This window comes from Limanda limanda, chromosome 2 (assembly GCF_963576545.1).
Source record: "Limanda limanda chromosome 2, fLimLim1.1, whole genome shotgun sequence".
NCBI classification, from domain to species: domain Eukaryota; kingdom Metazoa; phylum Chordata; class Actinopteri; order Pleuronectiformes; family Pleuronectidae; genus Limanda; species Limanda limanda.
Window position 1 is genome coordinate 32,602,464 of NC_083637.1, and position 20,743 is coordinate 32,623,206.

General features: G+C 39.4%; 2 protein-coding genes across 2 annotated transcripts; one reads left to right on the top strand and one right to left on the bottom strand.

Moving 5' to 3' along the window:
* Positions 1 to 149: 149 nt before the first annotated feature.
* On the bottom strand, positions 150 to 11,916 carry tmem176 (transmembrane protein 176). Its single transcript, XM_061090805.1, has 7 exons — positions 11,830 to 11,916; positions 10,316 to 10,444; positions 7,876 to 7,986; positions 7,702 to 7,758; positions 3,219 to 3,365; positions 2,175 to 2,291; positions 150 to 1,259 (listed from the first exon to the last, which is right to left on the bottom strand). Exons 2-7 carry the CDS (start codon positions 10,439 to 10,441, stop codon positions 1,200 to 1,202), a joined length of 618 nt encoding a protein of 205 aa, XP_060946788.1. The 5' UTR covers positions 10,442 to 10,444; positions 11,830 to 11,916; the 3' UTR covers positions 150 to 1,199.
* A 63-nt stretch (positions 11,917 to 11,979) lies between these two features.
* si:dkey-9i23.16 (uncharacterized protein LOC571915 homolog) lies at positions 11,980 to 17,551 on the top strand. Its single transcript, XM_061090815.1, has 6 exons — positions 11,980 to 12,182; positions 15,511 to 15,597; positions 15,714 to 15,824; positions 16,036 to 16,092; positions 16,902 to 17,072; positions 17,413 to 17,551. The coding sequence occupies exons 2-6, from the start codon at positions 15,517 to 15,519 to the stop codon at positions 17,518 to 17,520; spliced, it is 528 nt and encodes a 175-aa protein (XP_060946798.1). The 5' UTR covers positions 11,980 to 12,182; positions 15,511 to 15,516; the 3' UTR covers positions 17,521 to 17,551.
* The last annotated feature ends 3,192 nt before the right edge of the window (positions 17,552 to 20,743 follow it).

Genomic DNA, 20,743 nt, shown 5'->3' on the forward strand with positions numbered 1-20,743 from the left:
CTGCCCCCTGCTGGGTTGAGTGTGCAACACGTTTCCATGACAATCTTTATTCACCACCTTAAAGGTATGGTTCACCGAAAAAAGAAAATTACGTCTTCAAACGTAAAAAAAAAAAACAACGTTATAAAAAACACAACACAAAATGAATCTCTGAGGATCATGGGTTTAATCCATATGTATATATGATTTTATTTTATATAAAATAATGCAGACTTTATCAGAGTTAGAACACAATTAATAAACATATTTCAACATGGTGTTAACGAAGAATACAGAAAAAAAAAACAGTGCACATGATACTGTATACTTTGTGCCTTTCACACATCTATTTAAAATGTGAGGAACATTGTTTATCTCAAAGTAATGCTGAAACTGATGAAGTGGCGGAGTATTTTACTGTTATTTTAAAGCTTTTTATAAAGACAGTATTCACCTGCTTGTTACACACACAGATGATCTACTCCTGTACAAAGTGGAAGGGTTTCTCTGTTACTACCATTATAATATCAATTCATCAATACAGTATCAATACATTTCTGCTAAAAGCTCTATTGTTGGAGTGGTTTTATTGAAGGGTGTCCATCATGTATCATGTGTTTCTTGGGGGAAAGCTCGGTTTTTCAATGTCGGGTACACACGGCCCTTTTTGCCTGGAACTGAAATAGTCCCCTGTAATTCTCTGTACACATGGCTGCCCTCTGCTTCCCATTCCTCCCAGACAGTTTGCTTCACTTCACAGGATACATTTTCACATTTCATGGCCACAAAAGATTTACAACACAAGAGCAAAGTCTCTTGATCAGACTACGCGTTTTCTACCTTTCTTCTGTTCCCTTCCATTAATTTGATAAAGGCTCATATTTTAAACATTCCGCCAATGTTAAAAGGTTTTATTATTCATACTTTCTTATTTTAATAAGGCAGCTCTGTTGTTGATTGAAGTTTGGAATCATTTGGCTTAAGAGTACTGACATACGTTGACATTAATAAAAACAAGAGACATTTGAAAAGAGAAGCTCCTGAGCTCCACAACATTTCAGGTACCACAGTGGATAAGGCACAGGCAGACAAGTAGACAAACACAATGGGAACAAGAGGTGATCCATCACCCTTGGTTCAATCAACAACCCAACATGATGACAGCGGATCGGTCGCCCTGATGAGACGTCATCCCTCCCCTCTACTGCTCCGGTGATTGGTCAGTGCAGATTTGGGGGTATGAGTGTTTCGGGGGTGGATGGAGCAGCTTCAGAGAGAGACTATGGAAGACAAAGAGAGAGAAAGAGAGTCAGCTCCTTGGACGGCTGTGTGTGTCTGTGCATGTGTGTGGGACCAATAAAGGAATCTTGAATCTTGAATGTTTATTGAGGGGTCCACTTCTCTCTGTGCGGACTCAACTCCTAATGACGTCACTAGCCCAAGATGGCAGTTCTCAAATATGGGAGTCCAGAGTAACATTAGCAGCTCTGTGCTGATCTTTTGAGGATTCTGTGAAGTTATAACGGCAGACTTTACAAAGAAGTCTGCAGGGGTCTTGCCGATCTAATGCTAGTTGATAAAATCTAAAAGAAATTAATGAAGTAAACACATGATGTCGACAAACAACAGCTGTAATTTCAGCAGACACAGATTGACTGACTGTTTTTGCATTTTGACCAGTGTCTGTACCATTATTACAACTGGTGATGAGCTGTATCAGAACAGACAAATAGGTTTTGTTTTTGAGTTTTTTTTTTTTGTTGCTCACACTGAATCCCACAGAGACCTGATTTTCCTTTTCCTTTGAATTGAGTAGGAGGCTCAGCTGTTTGTATTCAGTGAAGCAGATGTTTCATATGAGCGATAAAAGCTCTATGTGGTGTAGTTTGTTAGGGCTTTCACTATTTGGAAGTTCAGATGTATTTTTTGCAAATTTTTAAACACAGCAACTAATTCAGGGTAATACAAAAATAAATAAAAGTATTGCCATGTAAAAATATGATTAAAACAACATGAACCTGTTGAATACAGGAAGAAGCCTCTGCCACATCAGAAGTGGTAATAAAAGTGGAAGTAATAACAGCCGTGTCAGCAGGGCGACCCACACAGTGAGGTTGTGTCATTCTGTGATAGGAATTTGTGTAGAGTAGATTGGTCAGGACTTTGCTAATAAATAAGAAGTCTATGAATCTTACAGTGTACTGTCCAAAGCTGCGCCTCTGTCTGAAGAGGAGGAAGCTGAGAACAGCAGAGATGGCTGTTTGTGCCAGAGTGAAGAGAAGAAGGGATGACTTCAGTCCTCTGCTCAGCCTCTGTGGTAAAGGACACACAGCAATCACATTAACTTTTGTAATTGCAACACACACACACAAGCCTTTTTTCAGATATGACCTCCTGAGGATGTGTGGAGAATTGATTCCGGACTTTCTTCAGAGTTTGCCTTTCACAAATGCACAACGCAGCAGGAGATTCTCCACTCAGGCACGTTCACAACAACATAGACATTTCCGGAGCGTTCAGGTGAGGTTTAGCAGGCCGAGACAGGATGAAGTGTATAAATTCCACTGTAGAGCTCACGTGTTTTTATTTACATCACATCAACATTGGCGTCTGCCATCATCACAACAAACTCTCTTATATTCTTCGTCATTCGGAGATAGTTGTTTTCTTTTAGTTATTTCCATTTGTGCGTCTGTCGCCTGTAAGGTCCTCATCAACACGGCCACTCGCTCACTGTGAATCCTGCGGAGGATCTCCTGCTGTGCTCTCATATCTGCTACGTTGGACTTTATGCAAGGGGACTGACTGGAGAAGGTCTGGAGGCCCTCACTCTGACATTTTCGTTCACACATACACCCGCTGTTGAAAAAGTCAGGAAGATCTGCAGAGTTCAGTACATGTCAGTGCAAGCAGCTACACACTGGCATACATGTGCTCTGTAGATTGGGGTCTCCGAAATTCTGTGGCAAATTCTGTTGAAAATTCTTCCAGTGTCATGGGCCTCATTGATACAAAGAGGCTGCCTCGGTTAGAGTCTAAATTCTCCCAATAAAACGTGTCTTTGACCTACTTTCACTAATCTATAGGTTGTCATAGAGGAGCCCAGCATTAGTTCAAACTTTCCACCAGACCAACTCTCAACCTCACACACACTTCTAAGCTTTCAGTTTTTGTTGTTGCAGTTGTGTTGTGTTGTTTTGGGTGAAAGCATGATGACATGAAATGAAGCTGACACCAACCATGGCGAAGTATTTCTCAGTGCAGCTCTCTGTTGCCCCTCTGACGCAGGCCACCACAGGGTACTTGTCGATGTCCACAGAGTAGATGATCACAGCCGCCACTGACAGCACAGTGGACACCACACTCACCATCAAACACAAATGCAGCTGAAACACAAAATGTAATTGATTCAAACATTAGAAGTGGCAGAAAAGTAGCAGTAGTAAGCTGAGCAGCAGCTGCAGTAGGACTAGGGCAGGGGTCGGCAACCTTTACTATCAAAAGAGCCATTTGGCCCCCTCTTCCACCAAATACAATTTGTCTAGAGCCGCAAAACATATTTGATAACACATCTTATAAAGTTTTATATATAGTTATTCTCAGTGTTGTGCCAGTTCACACTCGAAATTAACTAGTTAAGTTCATGCAGATTAAAATGAACTAGTTCATGTTTGTTTGTTCCGTTTTTTTTAGGGATGATTAAGGTGACAAAAGTACGGTCATGTGTTCGATGGTGTCGGATCATGTCTGTATGTCGCTCCTCTCATTTTATCACTGAGTCCTGACTGTGAGCGTCACTTCTCGTGTTGTACTGAACACAAAATGTTATAGTGAGAGCAGGTCAGAGTGGAGGAGGACACAGAAACTCCAGCTTCTGCTCTGATCACTGAGCAGCTGTGACCAGAGAGATCTCTGTGTTATCACTGTTACCACTGTTCTTCAACAAGGTCACTTACCGGATGCTTCACGTGGCCATGCTCTGATCTCACTGCGTGTGTCTCTGAGTAGAGCCCCGGGGCCTCTGTGTGTGTGTGTGTGTGTGTGTGTGTGTGTGTGTGTGTGTGTGTGTGTGTGTGTGTGTGTGTGTGTGTGTGTGTGTGTGTGTGTGCTGTCTGGGGACACACACAGACACATTTTCTCTCGTTCCTGGTATTTCACATGAAGTCCTGATACGATGATTTAAAAAAATTAACGCGACTGAAGTTCACTTTCATTGGAGTGAACGTCCCTCATGTTCATCATATGAAAACTGATTTGTTCAGTTCATTATTGGCGAAAAATATAATTCATGCACAACACTTTACAGTGAGCCACTGCAGAGGGGTTGCCAACCCCTGCACTAGGGGTAAGCACTTCCAGGAAGCAGGTTTGTTCATAGCCCCTAACTCCCATCGAGTTGCAGGTTCAAAACAGAGATGACATAGTTACTTAGTTAATGTGGTAACTAACTCTGTTAAGTTCACCCATCAACTGGCAACTTTTCTCATCTTTTCAACAAGCCGCCCTCAGTTTCTGTCACAACTCTTCATTTGCTCAGTCATCAGTTATCTGCACTGAAACATCTATCTTACATCAATCCCATACATAAAAAGAAACAATGTAAAGCTTCAGACAAATGAGACACTGATCAGCTAATAATTATTCCCCATGTATCCAACCACAGGTATTATGTCAGAGGAGACTGTGTGGATCTCTCCATGAACTTATCAACACCCTTGTATGGTGGCTGCTGGCTTTTTCATGTATTTACCGAACTGCTGTGGCCCACGACATCACTAGTAGTTGTAGCTGATTCAAATATGTGTCCCGTTTCTGTTTTGTGACTGTTTTAGTTACTTGATTGTGTAATGGAAAATGTTACCATTATACCAAGGTTGTATAATCTCTGCTTATGCATACCATTTTTCCGTGTGAAACTATTTGGATGACATCAGAGAAACATATCTGCAGAATGCTTGTCTCCCACCAAGACCTCGAGGAGGCCTTCAGCAGGTGTGTCTTATCTCCTAGGATTTCACTATTCACTCCTTTCACACACATAAACACACACTAACACACACATTCCTTCATTGTATCTGCATAAAAAGCATACGCCTGCAACTCTTACTTTGTCATTCCCTCTGCAGAATGCTCATCGCACACTGTATGACTGTCTGACCTTCCTTGCAAGGAATAAAATCTTCTTAAAAGACTATTTTTCTCGAATCTCTTTATTTTAGTCTCACCAGGTCAAATTTCAAATTTCCATCACAAACCTCACAAATGGGTCCTTTGATTTCTATCTGATGTAAGTCTGCTAATACAAACGTCATACCAGGACAGGTCAAAATTACTAAGGTCCGGGACCTAGGAAAAGTATATTGTGAACGCTGGTGGATGGCTTTTTTCAGCATTGTAACGTTAAACAATCTGAATACATGGTGAGGATAACGTCTTAAAGGGTAATACGTGTACACGTGTCAAAGGACCTGAAGAGACTCCAAGCCCAGCTGTCTTACCTCCGCCCTATATTCCTCCAACAAAAAATGCCTATCCACCAGTCTACATAACCGGAAGAGCAGACAGCAGCAACGGACCTCCTGTAACCCGTAGCAAGAGCTGGGCACAGATTCAGCCGACATCCACCTGTTACACTGGTGCTGGTGTCACAAGACAACAACTCTGCCAATGTTCGAGGTGGTCGGACCCGAAAGTCCGATGATGGTTTTCAGTCCTTGGTCGGAATCTGACATTAAAGAAGCCATGAGTCATCTGCCATCACCAGAAGATTCAGGTTCACGTTTTGCTAACGAACTTTTAACCTTCTGCAGAGTGTACAGCTCCACAACAGCGAAACAACTTCATCAATGGCCTCCGTCCTGAAATAGAACAGACTGTCAGACGCAGCTGCATTGCCTGGTTCGAAGCGAAACTGACTGAAGTTCGGCGACATGCTCTGCATGTTGAAGAAAACCTCAAGATTCAACAAAAAAGCAAGAAAGATAAGACTGAAAAAGACCTCCACATGGCCGCAATTACCTTGTGTCACTTGTATCACTTCAGGATTCACAGACATTCTTTTGATGTACAATAACCAAACACGCGCAGAGGCCGCAAGTTCAACCGAGGACATGGTGGCTTCAGAGGACGAGGCAGAGGCGGTCCCCGCATGGATGCAGACACCTACTACAAGTGTGGAACGAGGGGGCATGTGGCTCGGGAGTGTCTGGAGGAACAAGGTGCGGCTGCTTATGGGGGCCTGGAGATAGCAGTGAAAACCCGTACTCACTCGACGCCTGCACGGTATCGCACCCAAACCACACATACATGAAAGTGGCAGATCAAATGTCACTGACACACACACACTGATATCAGAAGCCATCACATGCTAAGAAGTGAGAAATTACTATACAAGCACATATGCCAAATATGACATAGCATTTTTTGAGAAACTACCACAGTATGCTTTAAAAATCAATGGTATGCAAATCATGTTTTTGGTTGATTCTGTTGCGACTCAATCTGTGATAAGGAGAGATGATTTTCATGTTCTACCCAAAGAAAGTGGTCGACTCACACACTCCATTGGCACTTCTGGCAAAATTGTTAAAGAATTATATTCTGTTCGTCTTACAGGTTACCAAACTCTATTCTCTATCCATCTCCACTCCAATTATCATAACTCCTGCCGAGGATTATGCGCTGCTCTTACCGTCGCCCGAATTGCTCACTGATACTGATTCCGAGGATGATCCGTGTAAGCTAATTGCCTCCTACACTTGCTTGCTCAGGAAAGTGTTTTATTTCATTTTCTTTCCACAAAAGCAGCAGTTGCTTTCTTATCACCATGTTAATGATGTCCTAGATTGGATCTTTGGGAATTTCTGGTTATCTCTGGTTTTGCATACTATTTCTCTGTGTGAAACTATAAGGATGACATCAGAGCCACATATCTGCAGAATCTCCGCCACCAAGACCTCGAGGAGACACACACACACACACACACACACACACACACACACACACACACACACACACACACACACACACAGGTATAAAATCCTCTTGAAAGACTATTATTCTCGAATCTCTTATTTCAGAAGTCTCACCAGGTCAAATTTCTATCACAAACGTGAATCTTTTTTTCGGTGTTTATTATCCAGATGTATGTTGTTCCTGGACCCCTTAGATATAGACTAATACCTAAGTGTTTACAGACTCAGGATGCATCATTGATATTGGAAGGAGGTGACTTTGAGACTGTGGCTACATCCACAATAATATGATTCCACCATGAACACTGTTTTAAAACAAAAATCATCTCTCTCCAAGCAAGTGTTTAAACTCAGCATCAGAAATAATCTTCATCCATACCAACACATGATCATTTAGTCACTATTAACAGGAAACACAATGTCTGCTTGGCAGTTTGTTGCTTAGATGCATAAAATACGACTTACAGTGATGGTGAAAAGAAAGAGCAGGGATGTCTTTATTGGACCGACGATGAAGTGGAACTGAGAATAAGTGTTTGCAACACTTTGTATTCACCGTTGGTGGTCGAGTCGTGAACAGTCAGAATCAATCAGGATTTGAATGTTGCCGTCTGTGTTTGTTTCCAACAGTCTCAGAGTTATAAACGTAGCAAAAGTGATGCGTTTTAAAACAAAAGTATTAATGTGGGTGTAGGCTGTGTTTGTGTACAGGCATGCATGTGTGTGTATGTTCCGTCGATGGACTCACAGTCTTCATGGTGCAGTTTTTGTCCAAGTTGATTGCAACAGCTCCTGCTGTGATGAACTGGCAGCACACGACCCAAAAAGAAATAAAAAGGTTACAATGAAATGAGAATTATTATAGTATTATCATTGTTGTCATTATGTCAGTGTACGTGAAGACACACACACACAAACTTACCATCAGGCCGCTCCACCAGGGAACTCCCAGGGTGACAACCTCAGTCAATTCAGTGACGTGCAGCGGAATGGAGTAGGATATGACCATCAGCCCCAGCATAACCTGACTCACCTAGAACACGCACGCACGCACGCAAACACGCACACACACACACACACACACACACACACACACACACACACACACACACACACACACACACACACACACACACACACACACACAGCTGTGTTTCAACGGGCTTACATTCATTTCCTGGAGATGTGTAGTATTTCTAATTGCCTAACTCAATATGTGCCAGATTTTACTGTACTATATCAAAGAATGACGAGTTTATGGAAATATGCCATTTTTAAATACAGAGTCTGTAACAGCTGGGGTAGGGTCATTGGGGGATACATTACATACTCACCTTGCTGCATACTAATGCTAGTTACTTAACATAAAAGATAAAAGGCCAGTGAGCAAAGTCCCAGAAGACCCACTTTCATGTAGTTACACAGAAACACTGTCTGCACAATATCAAGCATTGCATTGTTTATCTCTTATTACAGGTTCAGTCACTTAGACCCTGCTCAGTCCTTAGAGCTCATTCTCCAAACATTTCTCAGCTCTATATTAAGTGAATGCATATCTCGAAACACTAAACTCATTCACAATAGTTCAATAACTCTACAAACTGCACGTGTAAAAAGTTGTGAACACCAGAGAGTGAACATAATGGGTCAATTCTTTTTCAGCAGTAGTTTGCTTTATCCACCAAAAATGGCACAATATACCCAGGGAAAACACAGCTACTGTCACATCCTGACACAACTTGCTCTAAACTTTTAATCAGATTTCATCTCATACATGGCCCCACTGGTATTTAACTGCTATAGTCATATGGGACCTGAACAGAAGGATATCATTTTCTATCCAACCTCAAAAGCATTCTTATGAAAGCTGGGTGAAACATGGATAAATATTGGAGATGCATTTCAAAGCTAGCAACGGCAGAGAGCACAGAACAACTTATAGATCATGGCTTTTGGAAGGGCATTCTATTCATTCAGCATTTGCTACTATCCATACTATCCTATTTTTCATTCAATTTAATCTTTCATTTCTTGTTTTATCTGTACTCATTCTGTACTTATAACTCATGACTGAAGAAAGAACATCAGGCAAGCGCTATTGTTTTGTACTGCCTCAAGTTGTCATTGTGCTAACAATGCACCTGACCAACCAACCCTCATTTTAAGACTAACACGACCTTGTGTGCTCACATGGCAGCAAATGAAAATAAGTGCATCAGCCTGAAAATAGCAAAGACACTTGTGTTGTGCTGGGTACTACTCTGAGTTGTGCTGATCCTTTTTGTGTGAGAAATATAAAGCCTGTTAGTCCTAACCACTTGCAGGAAAATCAACATTTAATCATAATAATTGCCTGAATATGAACACTTTAGAGGAATGTTGAAAACAATTATCCACAGGCCATGAAACATATTTATTGATTCTAATCGAGTTTGAGAAGCATTTTATATTTTACAACAGAATCACTTCTTGACAAAAAAGTAAACTTGCTAATAATTTTAGGGCTGGGCAACGATTAAAAGTTTTAATCACGATTAATCGCATGATTTCCCTGATTAATCACGATTAATCGCATTTGTATACGCAAAATCCAATAATTAATTAAAAAGTAGTGTATAGCACAATTTTATTTTCAATGTTCTGCCAAATGAACGAAAGTGCCATAACATTTGTTGTGCAAACACTTTTAACATCAGCATTTAATACAGTAGCAGTTAAATAAAATATTCAGTGTAAATCTCAACTTAACAATGTTATCAAAGCAAATACAAAATTAAAGCTCAATGCCACTGCCAGGGCATTAATGTTATCCTCTTCGTTATGAAACATGTATACTCCTCCCTGCGTCTAACGTAGTCTGCTGAAGCAGCAGTCAACAACAGACTTTCACAAAATAAAAGCCTGACTTTCACAATAAAACAATAAATAATCAAACCTGAGTTAATGCCAGATAAAATAATTGTCTGAGTTAAATAAGTGATGAGTTAACTCGATTAAAACGAGTTGCCTGAATATGAACACTGCGAGTTAACTCGATTAAAACGAGTTAACTTGCCCAGCCCTAAATAATTTATGTCGCTTTCATTTGCATATAAATTGTCTTCCTGTGTTGATTTTCTTCTTCTGTGTTACCTTTGCATGGAACTGTTTTGTTTAAATGTGACATCTAAAGATCGCCTTTGGGGAATTTTTTCCACTTTGATTCAGTGATTTCAGAGGTCAAGGTTAAAGGTGACCTTAAATGCATCTGGAAAAAAGGTTGTATAGAAAGTTATTCACTGATCATGGTTTATACATTTTGCAGAACAATCAACCACCCCACCTACGCACACACACACACACACACACAGTTTGAGACTCACCCCCAGACATTTGGGTTCTCCCCTCTGGACGGCAGCTCGCAGGACTTGCTGTCTGTCAGTGAGCTTGACAGCATTCACATCCTCAAGCACCTGCACCGTCAGATCCCTAGAGACTGCCACTGCCATCACCTGGAGATGACAGCAGAGTTCACTGCCGGGTCATCAAAAAGCTTTCTGTTGTAGCTGTTGAGATCTGCAAGAGCTGCCGACCTTTCTCCATCACAAACAGAAAAAGCACGGGTGTGGCCAACAACATTGAATTGTTCATATTGTGCTTTTTTAACCCTCAACTTCAGATGAAGTATTCAGCCACCGTGAACATTTTTAATAGCAGAACCTTGTAAACCATGCTAATATCACACAGTTGAGTAATTTATAAATAGTATGATATGGTAACATTTGTCACATAGTGTTAGTTTTGAAATGCACCCACAACACGTTATTTTTCCTAAAATGCTGACTTGTATTTGAATTACATAATAGCATATACCCACTTCTCCAGGCATCACTACCCCACTGAGTGTGTTATGTAGTATTGGTGTGGGTGAACAGATTAAGAAGATAACATTTGTGGTGTATTTGGTTTACTCTACCTGCTGGTATCCTGATTATAGCGTTCATGAAAAGAAGACTCTGATGTTCATATTACATTTTTTGCATATAATTTGTGAAACCCCAACCTTAAAGTTAAAATTGTTCCTGTATATGGGGGACAACACTAAAACTATTGATGAGTCAAGTGTCATATCAGATAACATAGTAGCTACCACTTGATATGAAATCTGCATTGTTCACCAGATTGGCTGATATATTGATACTGATATAACTGCACACAGAGAACCCAGCTGAACTGCTATTCAACTCGGACAAGTCTGATGGAAGTAAGCAGAATGCTTAACATGGCTTCCTTAGTCCTGATTGTGATTGATAATATGTGTGAGGCATTTCATTTCATATGTGAACTCTTGTGATATCAAATAAAGAGCCTAGTACAACTGCTATAAATCCTCCTCTTATAATGTTTGATTCTGTCAGGACTGTGGCTGATTCTATCATGTAGTACATTCTCAAATATAGTTTATAAAGTGGGACAGCATGCTTTGGGTAATCTGGGACATTTGAGTTCTCTAAAAGGGTGAAATATGCATTTAGGGACTTCCTGAAGTTTGATTGTCAAATTCAGGCAGAATTGTTTTTGGGGCACAAGGAACACTAAAAGCTGTGGAATGTGTCCTCGGAGTATGATATCTCAATTCTTTATTCTGGTGTGGGTCGAAACATCCTATGGATTACAGAAGGGTATAATATGCTGCTGTAATGTGTCCAGCAGATATCGGGATGACCCGTCATGCACAGATTGACAGTGTTGCGTAAATTTGCAGCTCATTTGTTTTGGATTGTTGAAAAAAAGAACGCAGCTCTGTGTGTGGGTGAACCAGCCCCTCTTCCATCAGTATCAGGACATCCATGTAACGGACTTTATCATTAGAAAACACACAATTTCTCAGTCCTACCTTTTTTCTTCTCTGCAGAAAGGTTCACAAAGTTGTCCTCGTTCGTAGGATCCTGTCGACCGCTCGTTAGTTTTTAATGCACCTCCCTACGAGAGAGAGAGAGAGAGAGAGAGAGAGAGAGAGGGAGAGAGAGAGAGAGGGGGGATATTGTCCGTAAATGGCTGAGATCCAGCTGAGCTCCTCCTTCTCTTCCTCTGCTGGTTTACAGCAAACGTTTTGTTGTCGGGAATTTTCACCGTGAAAAGTTCATCTGCAGGACATAGAATCCAGACGTTTGTTTCTGCTCGATGTGATGCTCACACCCTCCTGCTGCCACCCACACATCACGGTACCCCCGAAAAGCTGCAGTCGAGGTAAGTAGCTGCTTCACATGACACTGTTGTTACGAGTTCACAGTTGAAGGCCTGCAGAAAGTACAGCAGTGGCGCATTTACTGTTGTTGTGATATTGCTGCAGACAGATTAAAGTGGTAAAACGTATCCTCACTGGTGACGCCTGTTGTCTAGGCTCCACGTTTTGAGCGGATGAAGGGATGTTAATCCATACTTCTCTATTTGTGAATCTTAAAAATAAACCAATATGTGTTAATGATTTGTATTCTTATAAAGTATGTGTAGAAATGATTTGCATTTGATGAAGCATGTGCACATGTAGAAATAGAAATTAAAAAAAAGATACTGTGTGACTAAATCTCAGAATAATATAAATGGGTGATGAGGTCACACAAAGAAACTGTGAAAAAGGAGGTGCTCTTGTCACCATCTACAATCACATACAAATCCTGTGTAAAACTCTGCAGTCAAAGTTCCCTGTGTAAGGCTCAAGTTACAAGAACTAAGGTTAACAATGTGTTTACCCCCAAATCTGATTGGACAATGAAAATCCAGCCAAAAAGCACTATCCAATGAGAGGACAGGGGGTTCATTACATTCAGATCTCTTATTGCCAATCATATTTGTAACTTGAGCTTCACAATGAACCTTCCATGCAGTTTTCTGCTTTATGTATCTGATCACACATGTTTCACTGTCTTTGTATAGCATCAACAATATTGTCACAGATTTTATTCATGCAATCTCTATTTTTACAAATACAAATCTTTGCTCTACATTGACAAACTTGAAATTGTCATGCTGAATCATTTTTTGATGTTTTATAAAAGGTTGATTTTTAACTATTAAATATATAGACAGGTCTGTCAGGTCATGACATCTTTACATGACATGTGTACCTGTGTGCATTCAGCTGGCAGGATCTGTATATACCTTGTGCCTCTATATACCCCTTACTTACATACCCCCTTTCTGTACCTTTATATAGCTTGGACCTGTATATACCCTCTCTCTGGACCTGTATTTACCCTTTACCGCTCTGCCTGTAGCTTTATGTACCCTGTCTTTTACATCGGCTCTGAGGTCAAAACACAACCATTGACAAAACCCATTCATCTCAGGAAATCCAACTAAATTTCATGAAACACAACAGTGTAGAAATCACAACATTTATACACACATTCTATAAAACACGACCACACTTCAGAAAATACATTTGTGTTTTGTTGGGTTTTGCTAAATGTGCGACCTATATGCTTGCAAAGATTAATTCAAGGGGAGGTTAGTGTCATCTAGGACCTAGATTCTAGGTTACAGTTTGTAGCTACAATTAACAGATGTCTATCTACAGATCTACTAGTGATGTTTGGTATAGACACTACAATTTAGTGTAATTTAGTGCAACTTTTGAATACCTAAGAAACAAAATACAAACTGTTCGACCAAAAATATTTCTATCATTATTCGATTCATGTCCACGAACTGGCGCAACCGGCAACAATTAATCTGTTATTAACATGAACGAGCCAGTGCAATATAAGACTCCAATGCAAAATATTGTCCAGTTATATACAAAACTGAATATTCAAATATCATCTCTTGTCATCATTGCACAAGACTAATGTGTGACACAAAAGTTTGTGTTTAGTATCACATGGAACATATTGTTACTTCTGATATAGTTATTTCAGTTAAAATATAGTGTTCCGCATGAAAACCAGAAGTAAAACCCCAAATGCTCCTATTAAAGAACCCATCTGTTTCTTCTGAAACGGGAAGTAAAAAGTGTGTGCATAAGCCGAAGTAAGGGACTTTGATTTTTGATTAATACAAACAAAACTGTTCCTGTCACTTTTACTGGGCCTTGTCAGTTGATTATTTCATCATCAACCTGCCCCCCCCCCACCACTCTCCTCACTCTTTCTTTCCCTCCTCCTCCTCCTCCTCCTCCTCCTCCTCTCCACATCTGCTTCTCATCCTGCAGCATTCCTGTCTTTCCTAAGAGGGTTGAGACATGTGGATTTGATGAACTCTCTCTCCCTTTCCCTCTCTCTCTTCCTTTTTTCTCTCTTTCACTACCTCATTTTAGTCACTATTTCTCAATCCCCTTGCACAAACAGGACACACATGCCACTTAGTTTTACTGGCTTCCCACTGTCTTCTGCCGTCTCCAGCCGTGCTGTGTCTCATGGTCATGTGGTCTGTCTCTGTTGTTCCTCACATCTACTCATGTCTTTTTCCCCCTCTTTCTCGCTCATTATTGTTTATGTTACCAGTTTTACGGCATTATTCTCAAATAATGAGCATTATCCCTCATGCATTTCATTTAACTCATTGAAATGAACCTTTCCGTAGTTATGTATCCATCATATTGCAATGTGAGGGACAAAAAGAGAGAACATATATCATAACTCAGTGTTAATTAGTCGCGTGTACCACATGGTGGTGTTGAAGAAAAACCATTTCACAGCAACTAGTAGCTCTATATCAGAACATTACACATGTCCCCTCTATTATTTCATTAAAACACCATATTTTATTCAGACAGGATGTTTTACGGATGTTTGGAAGATGACTGACAGTAATAGTCAGTGTAGTCATTCATCAATCAGTTTGTGGTTGTCACAGTACACTAAATAACTAGATTTGTATTTTAGAATAAGACATCATGACTACACTCACATGTCAACCCCCCTCTCTCCATGTAACATAAATCTCAGGCACCATTTTAACCACCGTATTATATTTAAGCTGTCAGTGATGTGCTCACTATCTGCTGCTGTCACACTGCTCACACATGATTATATCATTTCCTTTCATACCTTTATATTGCCATTATTAATTTTTTTAACATTTGAATATTTCAATGTTTGTATAGTATTCTCGTTATTTATATTTCCTATTATTTCATATAATTTTCTAAATCTAAGGCTGTGCGCTCAAAATGTCATTGTATATTCTAATATAGAATATTTAATCTTTTTTTTTTTTACTGGAGACTCTTTGAAATGAACCAATATATACTGAATGTGTACATTTATGGTACATTTTTCCTTTGTCTTCAGCTGTAAACTAAGTTGCTTTGTTGTTTTTAAGTTTTCCTCCTTTCCATTATGTGCACTGTCATCCTCTCTGTGACTCAGCCCCTCTATGCTCTGCTGCCATCTTGCTAGAGAACTACAGGGGTTTGCACACACAGTTTCATTCTGCTCATGATGGGATCTACTGAGGTTTGTAGTCACATGTTTGAGGGAGTCTTGCAAAGTCAGAGTTCACTTGTCTGTTTTGTGGAAAGCAACTCTTCACAAAGATCTACTGTTGTATCTGACTTAAGTTTCTTGTTTTGCAGTAAAAAATGTCTTCAGAGGGAGTAGGGGCAACAGTTGAAGCCAGGTTACATCGCCTCTCCACCTGGTTTGACCCTGAAACTGCCGGGGTAAGAATCGGACCCTACTCAGATTGGATGGAGTTAACATCATTTGAATTTAAGTCATATTTACCATAAATTATTATTCAGTATGGGTGTAATGCCAGATAAATCTGTGTCTGTAGGTGGTGACCATCCTCTTGGGGCTCTTCCAGGTTGTGCTGTCAGTCCCCCTCGCTTATGCTGATCATATTCTGCCAAAACTCTTCATAATGCCGGTTGTCTTAGGAGTTCTCGTACGTAACACATGATGCTTATTCTAGTCTGACTGCTGGTATGCTTAGCCTGAAGAATCAAATTCTATTTAAATAATTTACAACTCCCTTAAAGAACTAAATCTATCCATGCGTGGAGGAGGGTTATTTAAGTGTAAAATCGATTCTACCAATATAATGTGTTTGTGTGTGTTTTTGTGTGTGTGTGTGTGTGTGTGTGCACGCGCTGCAGATTGTGACAGGAGGATCCTTTACCATGGCCAATGTGAAGAACCCCAGCAGACAACTGGTATGTTCTCATAGCAAGCTGATCTAAAGGGTTCGTGAGAGATTTTGATCTCACGTCTCAGCTATCACTACCTCCTCTATATCCAGTCTGAAAACAGGTTCCTGGAGGGGAGAGAACATTTTCCTCTCAAACCTTTTGTTTTGTCTTTTGTTGTCTGGACTGAACAATTTTGGTCTTTCTTTGTTTATTTAGTTATTTTTCAACTTAAACTGTATAAAAAGTTTAAATGTGCAATGGTGTAAGAGGTAAATAGTTTACAGACAAATTAAAGACAATAATAGAAAGAAATGTATTGACCCATAAAATCTCACATAAGCCCAAGTTTCAAAGGATATAATTAAAAAATACAAAATGATTATATTATAACCAAATCATAACTTAAAGGGATAGCTGACAATAATGAAAATTCACTTATTATCTAGTCACCACTGAGCCGATGGAGGGGTGGGTGAAGTGTAACATTCCACAAAACCCTGCTGGAGTTTCAAGGGTAAACAGCTTTGCAGCCAAATCCAAAACAACTTGGATGACACCACAGGAGCAGTACGGAGGCATTTCACTTTTTTTTTCTGTGGTTTTAATACATTTGAAGGAGTGGTCACAATTTACTTCACTTGTATTGGATTTGGCTGAAGAAACTAAAATAAGTATTTATTATTTATTTCTGTAATTTCAGCTTGTAGCTTGTATTGGCTCCCGCTCTCCCTGTTAGATGTGGTAGAAAATGGATGGATGAAGAACATCAGTGTCAGTATGTGTAGTCAGTGTACAGTATGACTGAAAAGCTCACAGTGATGGATCTTCCACAGCTTCGAGGTTGTGCCTACAGTAATGTGCTTGGCCTGCTGGGGACACTGCTTGCCTTCTGCCTGTACTGTTACAGCCTCAGCCTTGTGAAAAATGAAGATGTGTGTGTGAGCGATACATCAGACCATTACTACAGACCATCATATTATGGATGTCCTGGGGAACTCCTGACGGTGAGTCTTCTGTTTTCTTCATGTAAATAAAAGGAGAGGGAAAAGGAAAGATCTTAAGTTGATAAAAGGACAGACAGATAAGCTGACCAGTAAACTGTACTAAAACTAGATGAAGAGATTGGTGTGGTGATGGTGACAAGGAGAAATAAACGGATGCATGGAAACAGTCAAATCATCCTGGTCATACTTGTTTTGTGAGAGAAAAGGAGCTTCTTGGTTTATATTAGTCCCAATACATATAAATATGAAATGAATAAACTATTCATACTGTAGTCTGGATCATGTCACTTAAGTCACATCACGCTGCTGAAATGTTTGATGTATTTCTTGTCTCCTACAGGCTTACTGCTGGAGTTTGATTCTTCTCTTGGTACTCTATGACATAGTGGCAGTGGTCCTGCACTGCCTTCTGTCTGTTTCTGCCCTCAAAGCGCTTAAAACAGACTAACACACACACACACACACACACACACACACACACACACACACACACACACACACACACACACACACACACACACACACACACACACACACACACACACACACAGTGTAACAGCAGCAGCAGGTAGATAATAAAGTATTGTGAGCACTGTCAGCATAAAAGACAATAAATTTAAAATTATATTTGACACAGCACATCACATCCTCTCAGAGAGAATGACGGACCTTATTAAGCCCTATGAGAGAGAGGTTAGGTCATCAGTTTAACCACTAACAAAAACTCTAATGTTGTGGCCTTACTTGCCCAGTTAGTGACCAATGAGGTATAACACCCACACACTAGGTGAAAATAAGATTATTATTTTCATAGCATCTTTATATTGACAAATATCTACTTGCACATATATTAGTATTGATGTATATGCTGGTTTATACATAATAGAACAAAACAGAAATACCAACTAGGCCTGGGATCATTTAGAAACAGCCTCCATCACAGAGTCCTCCACTGGATAGTAAGATGATCAATTTATGTTTAAATCTAATCTCAATGCCCCCTATCTTTGAGCTCTGTTTTGGTCTCTATCAACTGACTGCCTATTAAGTTGCTTAATCCTCCACTGTGATCACAAAGGTGCCTTTCAAATATGGTACTGTGCAATTCAATTGCTTTATGGATTCAACAACAAGGGTACAGTAGGCAGAGGTTTTACTAGATGACATCCATGATGGGCAGGATTAGCTAGTAGCCCCCCACACAGATTGTTCATGCAAACTGATTCTTCCAAAAATATTTGAACTGGCCAATGAACAGGACAAGACAGGGGACAAAAAAATGTTTATCCAGATTATTTATTTTAAGATAAAGAACAGGATAAGAACTTGCAAAATGTATTTTTATTTCAACTGTGTCTCTGAATTTCCAATCTCCTTATCTGAAACTGAAATGCTTACACTAAATTCTGAGAAGTGATAGCTTATTGTGTTTTACCTGTACTTGCCTGTAAAGCACCTCTCTCAAAGTGAACCTTTTCATGGGGGGAGATATGAACGTGTGTCAAAAAAGACAAAGTTGAATCACTGTAAATCAGTAAACTAACCCTGAATCTGTGCATGTTTTTCACACATAGCAGATACTTTAATTGGCTTTTGATTACTGTGATTAAGCATACTCTACAATTCCCTTTTCGTTTCATTGAGAAAAGATGGATCATCTCTGCACCTCTGTATTTTTCAACTTAATTATCATGTGGTCCTCGTGTTTTTAACCTCAGTATGTAAGTCATGGGAGGACAATTTGACAAACCCACTGAACATTTACATGTATTTCCTGCATGTCTGAAGGCTGCAATAGATTACATGTATAGTGAAATATATACTGGTTCTCTCTCTAAATGTGTCCTCACTCTGTATATGCAAAATACATGTCTGAATCCACTATTGTTAGATGTTTATAAGAAATAAACCGTCGCGAAGACTGATGGTGATTTTCCATCCTGTGACTTGTACTTATTTAAAACAGGCAATAATTGTTACTAGTGTTGCTATTGCAGGGCCTGAGCAGCCAATCACTGAGCAGCCTCAACTCTGCTTCCTCCTCTTTATCTACAGAACTTTTCAATTGATAGTTACCATTGATCCTTAATGTACATTTTACATTAGTCCCTCAGATGCATCATTGGCAACTTTCTTCAAATATTGTGATCACAGCTTCAAACATTGAACCTTTTAAGAATTGCAGGGTCTCTTTCTATTATCATCATATTTTTCACCCAACTGTCACAATAAAAATGAAGCTTTCACACTGTCATCAATAAACTACGCTTTTAATCAAATACTGTCAGCAGTGCTCTCACAGGACATATGAATCTCTCAGTTTTATACGACTTTATATTTACAGTATCTTACATAGAACTGTAATCATCTGGCTCTTTATGAGGCCTGGGTCTACATCTTCCACTTTAATTAAAAACGGTAATAGTCTTAATAATTGTCTCATTCTGCTAATGTTATCTTTTAAAATAAAAATATTTTATATTGATTGTGACATTGTAGAATATATTCAGTTTAAAAACAACTAAAAACATAATATATATATAAACCATAAACATGTATTATCTTTTGTCAGATAATAAAACTATACTACAATGGGAAGTATGGACATATGCAAAGTCTTACACAACCGTCTGTATGTATCTATGGAAACAACACTGTAGCTCAAGTTTAGAAAATAAAAATATCTCTGGTTCAGAAAAATATTTGTGGGTGCTAATATTAACACTGCATTCTAGTTTATATATTGTAAACGATTTGTTCATTGACAGGTGTGTCCATGTGACTTTTATATTCAATACCAAGCAGCAATCCAGATTTCTTCCAGTATCATATTCTATTCCAGTTTTGGGACCAAAGGCAAAACCAATATGAAACTGTTTTTATCAGTAGCTATGAAAAGATTTGTGTTTTTATGTTATTCTACCAAAATTGTAATTGTTGAGTTTAATTGTTTAAAACACAAACGTTTGGATTTAAAAGGAACCAGAGGTTTAGTTTATTTTGATTGGGTAGAGAGTTCCAATGTGTTGAGGCTTTTAAGCCTTGTCACCCTCAGTTTCAAGCTGTGACCTGGGAACCAGCAGGGCTCTGTCTGTGGATCTCCGTGATATTTTTAAGACCATGAGGAGAAACAATCAAATTTTCAAATCAATTAAAAATCTATCAGCAATCCAGTGTAGGGAAGCAGGAGTGATGTGGTCATGCATTTTTTTACTTGTGATTATCTGCACAGAAGCTAGAGATGGTGGAGACAGCCCTGGCAGATCCCAGAGTAAAGTGCTTTACCAAGGTTAGAAGAAATAAAAGTATGTGCAACTTTTTGAAAACCAGCAGTTGTTAAAAGGTTTTTAAAGATAATCTTGATGTGACAGAAACAAACTAGCATTCTAGACTTGATCGTCAGAATCCAATATCACCCCTACATTTTTAGCATCCTACTTCATATTATTCAACAGATGAGTTTATCACCAGGGCACAAACAGAGCTGGTGGAATTAAGTGGACCAAACAATTACCTCAAACTTATCATCACTTAACTTAAGGAAAGTGTGGGACATCCAGGATTTAATATTAGCAGATATACACTGGGTGAATTTTCGGCAAATTGCTGACTGTCCAGTTAGAATCATTTCAGCTTCCTGTATAAAAGCCTAAACTAACGGATAAAGCAGA